The 12641-nt window shown below is 45.2% G+C and overlaps 1 protein-coding gene across 1 annotated transcript in view; it reads left to right on the top strand.

The window, feature by feature from the left end:
- The window catches only part of FTO (FTO alpha-ketoglutarate dependent dioxygenase), a 317340-nt gene that overhangs the window by 166748 nt on the left and 137951 nt on the right, over positions 1-12641 (top strand). Inside the window, exon 8 of the mRNA XM_081118969.1 lies at positions 7024-7148. Coding sequence (XP_080975095.1) covers positions 7024-7148 — 125 coding nt within the window. The remainder of the gene's footprint in view (positions 1-7023; positions 7149-12641) is intronic.

Raw genomic sequence — 12641 nt, 5'->3', positions numbered from 1 at the left:
TTTGACAGCCCGTGGCAATGTTGATGCGAGGAAATAGCTTTCCCAGCTGATAACATCTTAAGCCAAGTTTCTTCACAAGTTGAACCTTTCGCCCTCATTATCAGCCTGAGCATATCTTTGTAATTTGTGTGCAGAGGGAAGTACAACCCTAACATGAGGCAGATATGTATATAAAAAGTGTGAGGGCCGGCGTTTGGCCCATAATAACAGCGTTACTTTTTTCGGTGCTGGGGAGGGTGGGGAGGCGGGAAGGGGGTGCAGTCTGGCATCCTGGCCTTTATATGCCTTTTGAAACTGGGAAACCGGCAGCAGAGTTTCTGTTTCTTTTTCTCTGTTTGGTTTAATGAACTAAGCAGAGAGATTACCAGCTAGATTTGTAGAATGCCTCCTGTTTTCATGCGTTTCCTTAGACAGAGCTCTCTCACTTGTAGGAAGGATGGGTAACCCTGAGTTTTGGAGGTGAAGGTCTATTCGAAAGTGTTACCCCATATTAGTAAGGAGTAAATGCCTTAATTCTCCTTTGAAAATCTGTGTCTGAAAATGTTAGATGCTACAAATCCTGCAAACTGCACGCATGTCCGTATGTGCATTTTTTGTGATACCTTAGAATTGGGACATACTGAAAGTTACTTAACATAAAAATGTACCCAACAAGAATTCGGTGAACTGCTCAGTTTTCATTAAACAAATTCAGAATTTTCCCAGAAAGAGGTGAAGGTTAAGCCTAAAATGGAAGACTTCTTAGAGCCTTAGAATTTTGGTTTTTTTCTTTTCTCATTCCCAATCTGTCATCTCTGCTCCCCTTTCCCCACTCTGGTTGTGGATTTTTTACTTTGGTTTTATGCATAAAGTTCTGAGCCAGGAGAAACTAAAAACACTGGGACTTCTCGGAGGTCCTCAGCATGCTGTGGGTTGCCAGAGTCCAAAGTATTTTCTCTCTGCTGAAGTGCGGAGAGACCTCTTCCTTTGGCTCAGTAGAAGGGTCTGCATAGGTTTAAGTGTGATCACAGTGTAGCAAAACTGTACATCAGTTTTTTAGTTGCAGCCACCCACGTGGGTATTGCCCATCTTAGTCACCTAGGGAATGGCATATATTTTTCTTTATGCTATTGCTTAAAAATAGTTTTTACAGCTTTTTTCTTAGAATTATCTTCAGCAATAGTTTGACTGAAAACCAGTGCTTTTTCACACGTTGTTCTGGGTCTTGAAGAGGACTCTCTGGCTTGATAGCTCATCCCTTCCCCAGCACGCGCTGGCCGTCGCTTGGCCTCACTGATTGCACACGCATCAGCCAGGACCCGCACTCACAGCACGGAGCCATATAGACGCTCTGTTCTCACAGAGCCCCCGCTCTGGAGGACACGTCTAACGAATAAATCAGAAGTCATCCATTGGAATAGGGCATGGTTGTGAGGCGCTCGGGGTGGCACATAGAAGGGCTGAATCAGCTCTACTTGGTTTGGTAGAAGGATGTGGTTCATGGCAGCGCCCACAGAGGTCGTGTTACTTGAGATGTTTCTTGAAGAATTTGTTGTTCCTGGTAAGTTATACAGCTGGTACAAGTAAATATACAGTATAGGACAGCCACGTATTTTCAGGGAACTGCAATTAGCTTTATATGGAATAGAAGATGGCAGGAGATAAAATTTAAGAAGTAAGCAGGACCTATATTAAGAAGAGTTTTTTTGGAGGAATTTGGGCTTTTAACAAACTTCTTATTATTTTTGGATCCCTCCAATGCCAGTAATGGAAGCATATATGTGAGCAGAGCTGCTCTGGTTCGGGTGGGGCTTTGGAGGCTGAAGCTCTTTGACCCTGAGGTCCTTCCTGCAGACACCAGGTCTTCATGAAGACAGCTTAGAACCACTGCTGTCGGTAAGGCCGACTTTGAATTTGAAAGGCATTAACACGTTCAGACTTGCACCTTTAAAAGATCATTCTTATGGGAGAAAATTTCACGAAAGGGGTGAGATTGACACAGAGACACTAGTTTGGACAACATTTCGTGGTCCAGAAGAGAGAGGGGCTGAAGGAAGCCTGCGGCAGTGGGGAGAGATGAGGTGGGTTCTGCTGGGCAGAGATGAGTGACAGCATCCCGTGTGCAGGCGCAGGGAGTGCAGGGAAGGGAAGGGGCCAGGAGGATCCCTAGGTGTCTAGTGTGGGTGACGGCATTGGTCATGATGTTATTCTACACTCTGGGAAAACACGGGACATGGAGCAGGTTGACCAAGAGGAGAGAGACCGGAGAGCAAAAATTGTCAGTTCAAACATGGGCAAGTTGAGGATGAGATGCCATGTTTGAGGTGTGTGTTCAAGGAGAGGTAGCCAGTGGTTGGCTCTACGGGGCTAGAGCTCAGCAGAGAATTGTTTGGAGGTAGATATGTAGGTGTCGTTCATCTAAGAGACCCAGAGGGAGAGCAGCGGAAGGGATAGAGGAGAACCAACGGGCAGCCCTGGGCTGACCGCAGTGGAGGGTCCTAGAACGAGTGACCCACACGAGACTAAGAACAACAGGACATGTGGAGGGGGCCTGAGAGTGAGAGGTATCTACTAATGGAGAAACGTCAAGTAAAAGCAGGACTGATTCTAAAAATACAACCCACCCTCAAAGGACACGGGTGTCCTGCCACTGGGGACTCCCAGAGAGGAATGCCTCTGGCTCCTGGTGGGAGCTCTTCGTGGTCTGATTGTTCCGTGGCTGCCGGATTTCCTTTTGAAGTTTTTCATTTAAAGTAAGAGACACTCTCAGGAACCCTTTTGTTAAAATAGCACAACCTAGCGCGAGGTTGATGAGTGAGTTTCAGATGAAACTAAACAGTAATCATCACAGCGGCGCCTGTCCCGGGTGAGTGTCCCCACGAGAACCTGTGGAGAGGCCTGTCACCATCGCCACACTGCGGCTGCGGAGAGGCCCGCACCAGGCGGTGGCGTGGGTTTGAGCGGCCAGCCGTCTAAGGATCGTCTTAGTCTTTTCCTGATAGCCAGCATTTCCATAGGTTTCTGTTGAAGAAGAATTACATTGAGATGAAATTCAACCTCCAGAGCCTGGTTCCTAAACCTGTGATTTACTCTCCCTGTGTTTTGCGGGGAGAAGAGGAAGAATGTGCTTTTGGTAATAGGAGCCTGTTTAAAAATCGGTACTTGTTTGAAGACAGCCCGTGTTACTGCTGATGGGAAAATGGGCTATTCACGTTTCCTGTGTAAAGTCAACCCCTGCGGAACCAAGGCTACTAGACGGAGAAAAATTCCACCATGAATACTTGCGAAAAGAATGGTGTTTGACACGCTGAGATTTCCATTTGTGCCATGACTTCTTTCACTCTGAATGTTATGAAATACTGTATTTTAGGGTCTGAATGCTCAACCCAAGTTCACCCATTCTTTTCCAATATTTAAAAAAAAAAAATTGTAAAAGATTTTGTTTTGTGATCCAAATACATTTCCCCATGTTTTTTTTACTAACTACTTATTATTAGATGTAGTGGTATGTGTGTTCCCTACATTCCTTCTTGTCCTGAACATGTGATAAAAATGAATTAAAAAGAATAAATTTTATAAAGTTTTCATACGATCAAATAGACTGCTTTGGGATGTGCAGCTCATGAGCTTTCACATATGCATAAAATCATGTGACCACCGCTGCAGTCAGGAAACAGGAGTCGCATCTGCCCAAAAACTCCCACACGCCGCCTCTGTGAAACAACACTCATCCAGCCTAATCCCAGGCCACCGCTGCGTTTCTCTCCCTCTCTATAATTTGCCTTTCCCAGACTGTCAAATAAATGGGATCACTTGGGGTTTAATCTTTTGAGACTGGCCCCTTTCACTCGGCATAATGCCTTTGATAGCCGTCTGAGTGGCTGCATGTATCAGTTACTTGTCTCTTTTCATTACTGGGCCGTAAATATTCATTGTATGGATGTACCACAGTGTGTTTACCCATTTCCCCTTCGAAGGACATTTTGGTTGTTTCCAGTTCTGCGCAATTGTGAACAAAGATGCTGTAAACATTTGTGTCCATGTTTCTGTGTGAGCATACATTTTTAAGTTCTTTAGCTAAATCCCTAGAAATGGGATTTCTGGGTCCCATGTTAAGTGTCTGTGTAATTTTTATAAGAAACTGCCAACCCATTGACCAGGATGGCAATATTTTTCATTCCCGCCAACAGTGCATAAACTTTAAAAAACTTGAATGCTATTTTACATGCTCTTGGGTCGAGGTTGGCAGTTGTGTTTCACCGGTCCTTGGGGTTTTGAAGAGATGCCTCTTGACAAAGGGAGAGCTTCTAGGTCCTCCCTACGGGCTTCAAAGAGAACTGCTCCAGTTTCCTTTGTTGAGTTCTGTGAAAGAATACATTTGGGGAGAAAAGAGGTTTATCTGTGAAGAGTTGAAAGACCATTGCAACAGGGCAATCAATGCATGCAGAGCGGGGCTGTGGACCATGGGTGTTACCCAGGGAGATGCTAGGTGGTGCTCAAGGCCTGTGCCCATAGTGAGGACCACACTGTGAGAAAGTGGTTCCCTCCTCAGCTCCTCTGCAGCCCACGTGGTTTTGTCGAGGAGGCCTTCGTGTAGACTGACGCGTCCATAACCTTCTCCACCACTCGGTCATCTCCTCTCTTACAGAGAGGGGGCGGGCCCCAGTCTCGCAGCCTTCAGCAAGCACAGACGTCGATCCCGAATGACCTGCCCCGTAGCTTTGTTTTAAATATATTATTTTATGGTTCTCTTCTCATTTCTGACAAGTATCACTAGTTTTTAATTTTTTTCTGAAATGAATTTATTTTATAGTTTAAAATAATGGTTCTATTTAAAGAAAAATATTAAATCTTACATGGCTTATACGCAAATGTGGCAAGAATTACGAGAAGGTGCTGCAATGACTGAGGTTCGGGAAACTCTGAACTAGGGTATCTGGTTATTTAAAAAGACCTCACAGTCCATCCTTTTGGGAAGTGAAGAGAGCTCCGTGGTAAAGTACCCAGCTGTCTCTTAGTTTATCTATTTTATGAGTTTGTAAGTTCACATAATGACAATTTCTTAAAAGAAGAGTCTTCCATTGCTCTTTGTTTTTACAACACTTGTTTTTCAAGTACCTTCTTTATTTACTGATTTGACAAATATTTATTAGACGTCATTGGGCAAGTAGTGGGAACACAGTAACTAACTAAGCAGACAAGGTCCCCAGCCCTTGTGAAACGTACTTTTAAACCCTCCTTCTCTTCAAGGCTGTTCCTGGAAAACAGGGTCTCTGGATAAAATAGAAATGTTGTGAAAGGCAAAAAGAGATAAATAATATTTTTATTTATATTTTGTAATTTTTCAATTACAGTTCACATTTAATATTATATTAGTTTCAGGTGTACAGCACAATGGTTAGATAATTATATGATTCATGAGGTGATCCCCCTGATAATTCTAGTACCCACCTGGCACCATACATAGTTTAAATGACAGTTCTAAAAAGTTGTTTTAGCACAGCCGAATTGAGAAGTAGTTTTATTTGCATCATGTCTTTGGAACCATCTAAATGTGTACTTTGTTTTCTGTTGGAAGCATTTTTGCATTTGGGGAAAATAATACGTACCTCCAGACATAGTGATAAACTACATAACTTTCTGAGGTCTCTTTCACTCTAAGTACATCATGGAGGGTATGTCACAGTCAGGAAGCAACAGGGGACTGTTGTTTGAATACCCACTGACACCAGGACCTCTCTGAAATTAGACATCTTTTACCCTCGAGGGTGTAAATGGGCAGATGCCTGAGTTCTGTTCAGCTACAGGTGTTTCTTGTTTTGCCCACATAATATTTAAACAATTTTTAAAAATTAGTTTCCAACATTTGAAAATCAAGACTTTTCACATTAAAAACAAACAGATTTCATATTTGTTTTGAAAATTCATGAATCCGGCACTACCTGAACCAGCTTTTCTGAATAGCAGAGTTGGCTGTTGCTGAGTAGTGGCTGCCCTTTTAGACAGAGCCCACGCTCTCTTCAGGTAACCTCTGCTTAACTCATTCGTGTGACCTTACTGGCCCTAGTGGGTATTTGCATTTGCACCCCCTGCTTTAGCCATTTGCAGCCTGGGCTTCGTTGCAGTAGGATTGCCTGGAGAAACTGAGCATCCTTCCCAGGGCTGGAGGGCTGAAATATTGTTGCCCTGGAAGCTCATGTTGTCCAACTGGGTGTATCTCCCAGGAGAGTGGGTGTAATTCTGGGCCTAGGAGGCAGAGATCAGGGCCCTTTCCCTGGTCAGTGCTGGTCAGGTTATCTTGGAGCCTTTGCAGTGAGATACTATTTCCTGTCTCTGTCTCTTTGTCTCCATTTCTTTGCTTCCTCTCCTATGCTCTTTGTAGGGTTTTTGATTGTAAGCAACAGAAACAGATCCTGGTGAATTTGAACAAAGTGGGACTTTGATGAAAGGATATTGGATAACTCAAGGTGCCAAAAGAAAATAAAATGATTAGACTCAGAAAGTTCAGGAAGCTAGGGATACTTGGAGGACCAGGGGTAGTAGGAACTAAGGAAATTGATATACAACAAGAGCAGAATTGCCTGCATGGCTGGAAACAGAATGATTTAAATGAGAGAGGCAGTCCAGCAGGCCTCGGCGGGGCGGCAGGAAATGCGGAAAGTCAGAGACTGCTCTTTTTTGAAGGCAAAACAAACAACTCACGGCGAAGTGTACGTGAAAATCATTTCTAATAACAGCTCATGGTAGGCGATTCCCAGGGGGAAAAAATCATTGGTGTGCCGAGAAAATTAGAGCGGAAACGCACAGGGTGTTGATGTGTTACTTAAGGCGGCGGGGCCTCCGAGTCCGCCTCTGTGCCGTGTACATTGATTAAACACCGAATATATGCCGGCCGTTTCTGACCATCATTTACTGTATTGATTTGTTAGCAGGGGAACTGTAATAAAAAAGACATTGATTTACTGTCCTTATTTGCTTATGGGCTTTTTTTGTATTATTAATTTTTCACTCTTTCTTTCTCTTTTTTTGGGTCATTTCTTCTAGACAAATGGGGTGCTTCATGAGGTTCGAAGAGAGGCGGTGCCCGTGGGACAAAGGAATGGAATCGTGACCGCCATCCTGGCCTCGCTCACCGACCGCCAGAACCTGCGGAGGGAGTGGCACGCCAGGTTAGTTCCGCCGCGCAGTGGGATTTGTTGTCCCTGGAAAACGGGCTGTGTTTGGCTCAGCCCCTCCTAAGGCTCATCCCATCCCTCTCGTTTGAGGGGCTTGAAGAAGCAGCCAGCTCGGTACACTTTTAGCCGAAGTGGGACCTACATGAATTGTAATGGCCCATGGTGTCACCTGGATGTGTATGTGACTTAACCCCGAGTGGGACATTTAGCATAAATGTTTGCACCTTGAGCATAATGTGATATAAGTACCTGAGGCCGAAGAAACCTTTTGATCAACGATCTAAAAGACCAGCACAGTGATTCAGGTGGGGCAGGTGTCTGGGTTGCTTGAAAGTTGTCTGTTTATCAGTTTTTGAATTGACCAAGTCGGAATTCCTTTGGCTCCCACCTAGTTTCCCTGCGCACGGACTTACCTGTGGTTAGAAAGCTGCCACTGGGAGGAAGTTTGTGCAGATCATCAGTTCTTACAGAATCGATGCTTGCATGCTGCATATCATGCATGTATCCTGCTCCTATTTGACAAACAGTTGATGGATGGACGGCTGGGCCGACTTCCCCCACAGGTTAGGGTTAGCCTTTAGGTCTGTAGTTTGTAAAAATTGTTGCCTCTGCACAGGCGGGAGAGGAATCAGGAAGATTATGCTGTCCATGGTTTCAGAGTCTTATTTGATGCTTAGGAATTCTGTGTGCCTGGGAGTCAGGAACATTTATTGATAGCCGCAATATTCTCCAAATGAGTTCATGCAACAGAATTTGCAATAATTGATGGCTTTCCTAGTAACAATTATCATGAAAATAGATTTGTCTGAACAGGGCTGAAGATGAGCATTTTCCAAGCAAGGAGACAGTAAAGAGTATGAACTATTCATTCTGATAGGGTATCAGGAAGCTGCTTTTTCAAATATGTGTATTATCTCTAAATTCATATTTGTACTGAAACAGTTGCTCTAAAATTCCCAGTCATCTCCCCCCCCCCCCCTTTTCTGTTGTGTGGCCAGAGTTAGTGACAGTTTCAACTGCTGTCATGAAATGATTTCCAATTTAAGTTTCAATAACTAATTATTAAATTTCCTTTGTGTTACAATTTAAGTATGTATAATCCGTGAAGTATGCCTGCCTTATTAAATAATGGAATATCGGTGTGGGGACATCTAAGAGGTTTCTCTCTCTGACCTTTTATATTTTATTGCCCTGGTGATTCTTATTACACAGGAACGGGAGGGAGAAAGAAACAGGCCCCTGTAACCCCTTTCCCACCACCCGCATCCCTCTGAAGACAGCACAGCTCAGAGACCAAGTGCTGGGAATGGAGGGCTTCCGTTGGGCGCCTTAGGCTTATTAACAGTAGTTTCCTAATACACCAGGTCATCAGGCGGTGTGGCCGAAATGGCCTGTTGGAGAGGAGCCTGCTGTCTGTCTCATCTCGGGCCCTCCCTGCTCACTTAAGAGCAGGAGCCAGGGTTGAAGCTGATGTAGTCTAGCATCTGAATATAATATGATTCTTGGGAGCTGGAGCCAGGGTTGAAGCTGATGCAGTCTAGCATCTGAAACCAAAATTCTCAAGTCCTTTGTGAGAGGGGAGGGGGCAAGAAGGAGCCCAGCTGCCGACGCTCTGCAGGCCTCCTTAAGACTAAACACCCAAAAGGAAATTTCAGGAGCGTGATGTCTTGAGGGCTCAGGAGGAAAAGTGTCCTCCGAGTATTAAGTAACCCTAACCCGCCCCCCTCCCCGTCCTCACCCCCATTTGATGTTTCCCACCCCGGTGCCCTAGCTCAAAGACTCAGCCACGTGACCCAGATAAACAGGCTGCTCCCACACACCTCTCTCCCTCATCAAAGCCGCACCGGCCGTCTGGGGCCGGGCATGGCCTCGCGCAGCCGTCGGGCGCGTGGTGGTGAAAGTTATAAAACACCCACTCGGGCTCGCTGAGCTGCCCGCGTTCCCGGGCCGGCCGGTGTGCGCTTTGGAAATTACGGGAGGAAACACGTGCTTTGACAGAGGATAATTAGCGCTCGCCGAAGGCCAAGCAGTAGGTTGCAGCATTTCACTTTCATCAAAGCTATCAGGGGATCAGTTAGATTAGATAATAGAAATTTTTTTCCTCCGAAAGTTAAATACAGATGACTGTAATTACCTTCTATTGCACGTTAGAGAGCGCGTTATGAATAGCACGACTTCGAGAGCTAGGCCAGCCGAGACCCCGCCGCTGGCAGCAGCTTCAGTCTCCGTGACTGCAGCAAAGGCCCCCCAGCTCCCGCTTGAGCAGGCTCCTTTGTGGTGACGACATCAGGGAGGGTTCTAAGCGAAGCTTGTAACTTGGTTTTAAAATATGTGTGACAACAGTGTTGTGATCACCAGAGAGGAAGGGGCTGGGGGCAGGTAGAAGAGGGTGTAGGGGGGATAAATGGTGGTGGAAGACTGGACTTGGGGTGGTGAGCACACAGTACAATGTACAGATGGCGTGTTGTAGAACTGTGCACCTGAAACCTATATTGTTTTATTAACCAGTGTCACCCCAGTAAATTCAATGAGAAGTAAAAAGTAAATAGGAAAAAAAATGTGTGTCTCTAGCCAAGCCATTGTTCGGGATGACCCACCGAAGCCTCTTAAACCGAAAGCATATGTTCCTGTAATTTAGCTTTTGGAGGAAAGTGTCAATTCTGCATGTCTCGGGGTAACCGAGTTTGTCACAGTGTCACACAACCCCGCGATTCCAGAGGCCCGTCTGAGGCCTGTGGGTTTCCTTCCCCGAGCTTGGTAATCCCATAAACAACCCTCTCCAAATAGGCTTATTAGGGCTGTCTGTTCCCTTCCCTGGAGCTGAGTGATCGGAGTGCGGCCGGAGAAGCTGTGTGAATGCGGGGTGAGTGTTAACAGAAGTGGGACAGAATTTCTGCAGATTTGGCTTTGTTTATACACTCCACTCCGCCTGACGGACAGCTTGTTATAGCTTTTAAAGAACTGGGCAAGCCCTCTGATCTGACCCCTTCTTGACCTCTGCAGCCCAGAGGTCAGTCTGCAGCTAATAAACTGCAAGGCTCTTCGGGTCTACTGTAGGAAAAGGCAGAGAAAGAGCAGCTGCAAGGACTGGGCGTCCCCAGATAGGCTGCTTTAGGGTCACTCTCTGATAATGAAAATGATTACCAAATTATATGGAAGTTTAACCGCAATAGCGAGTGAGAGGAGGGTGGAGCCCGGCGTATTAGGTTTGATAAATGAACTGTGAAGAGGCCCATCTGGCTCTCCACATCTTTTCTCCCCCTCGCTCCCTACCAAGGGGAAACATTTTAAAATAACAGCAGTACATATAGACTCAATGACCCATGCAAGGAGCTGGAATGGATTAAGATTTAATGGTGACAGTGGGAGAAATTATCATTTGAAAAGTGCACTAAAGAAGAGGTACAGTTCCGTGTCCGTGCCTCAGTTGTTTTCCTAAAGAAAACAGAGTCAAAATCAGTGCCTTTGTTTATCTTACACAAATCCCTAGCGCCCTTCCTTGATTGCTGACAATTTCGAGGGCGTGTTGATCATGGAATAATTACTCGTGGTCAGTGTGAGGAAAGCAGTGGGCTCCCTTTGCCTCGAACATGTCAGGGTGAGAGTCAAGCACCTAATTTCTGTCCCTCGCTCGGTGTAGAGAATGTAGGTAAGTCATGTGTCGGAGAAAATGCTTTGCAAAATTTGCAGTCCATTTCAACATCTGCCCGCTGAACGGCGCGTGGTTTTTGATGCTGAATAGACGCGTGACTCTCCACGCGGTTGTATTTTTTCTACAACCTGGCAGTTTATCTGTAACAGTTAAGGAGCAGGCACATAGTGTTCATCGAGTAGGTAGCTTGTTTCTTTCTTGACCGCTCTTTCAAAGACACATCAGAGCGATGATGGGCACATCCCAGGTATGTGTTCATTGACTGTTAATTGATGAGTAACCTGGTTAAAGCTGTCTCCCAGCTTCCTGCGGACAGTGTCCTGGTGTCTGACCAGCGACACTGGAGATCACAAAGCTCTGTCCTCCAGAGACGGCCCACACAGCCCACGACTCCACTTTCTGAAGCAATGACGCTTTTATTTAACAAGCATTTTTGTATGTTTTGTATGCCTACCATATACAAGATATCAGGAGAGGATGGGCTCAGCAGCCAACTTAAGAATGTGTCTGGGGCTGAGAATTTAGCAAGTTACCCAGAAGAGCCTGTGGAAGGCGGCGGGAAGGAAAGCGATGCAGCACATTGCCTCTGCCCACTCAGGGAAGGAGCTAATTGTAGATGTCTGTGAAGACCAGAATTGCTGTGCCGTCAAAAACCTTTATCTTGAACTACATCGTCTACGTAACGCAAGCCTCGTCCAGACAATAATTATATTTAAAATAGAAATAAAAGGCTCTTAAACATTATTCCGAATGAGCCTTTCTTTCACCTTTGGTTTTGACTTGATTGCACATATCCGTGGCCATTGACAAGTGGGCAGAAGGTGAGGTGATAGATTATGGGGAGAAATGAGGGACTCCTTTAGAACTAAGTGTGCTTTTTAACGTAAAACAGTGCTACTGCATTTACGTTACGTAAGGTACGAACTCAAAAAATAAGACAAAAACCAGACCATTAGGGGTTTTAAAAATTGAGATATAATTCACATAATATAAAATTTCAATATCCAGTTCCAGAGCATTTCCCTTACCCCGAAATGTAACCCTCAACCTGCTGCCAGCCACTCTCAGTTCCTGTCTTCATAGCCCCTGGCAATCACTAAGCTACTTTGTCTCTAGATTTGCCTATTTCTATAAATGGAATCAAACAGTGTGTGGCCTTTTATATCTGGCTACTTTCATTTAGCATAGTGTCTTCAGAGTTCATCTGTGTTGTACATGTATCAGTACCTCATTCCTTTTTATTTTCCAAGTAATATTCCATTGTATGGATGTCCATGTACCACATTTTGCTTATTCATTCATCAGTTGATAGGCATTTGGGCTGCTTCCACTTTCTGGCAATTGTGAATGCTGCCGCCATGAACATTCATATATGAGTTTTCGAGCAGCAGATTTTCCGAATGGCATTGCTGCGTCACATGGTAACTCCGTGTCCTGCTTTTCAGGACCTGCCAGACTGCTTTCCACACCTGCTGCACCACTTTACATTTCTACCAAGGATATGTTTGTTGTTATTGATTTTAGAGAGAGGGGAAGGAAGAGGGAGGGAGAGAGGGGAACATCTACGTGAGAGAGAAGCATAAATTGGTTGCCTCCTGTGTACGGGTCCTGTCTGGGGATCGAACCCACAACCTGGGTATGGGCCCTGACCAGGAATCAAACTCTCCACCTTTTGGTGCATGGGATGATGCTCCAATCTGGGACAGATTTGCTTTCCTAAGGGAATCAGTTTCAGAACTCCAATCTGCGTACAACAAATAGAACAGTTTGTGTAAATTACTTGTGTGGATTTACTCTGGCTCTGAGGTTTTCTCCATGGATACCTGGTTTCTCCT

The sequence above is a fragment of the Miniopterus schreibersii genome (genome assembly GCF_964146895.1).
Source record: "Miniopterus schreibersii genome assembly, chromosome: 18".
NCBI classification, from domain to species: domain Eukaryota; kingdom Metazoa; phylum Chordata; class Mammalia; order Chiroptera; family Miniopteridae; genus Miniopterus; species Miniopterus schreibersii.
The sequence above is the reverse complement of the archived record's forward strand: the minus strand, read 5'-3'. Positions and strand labels throughout refer to the sequence as shown.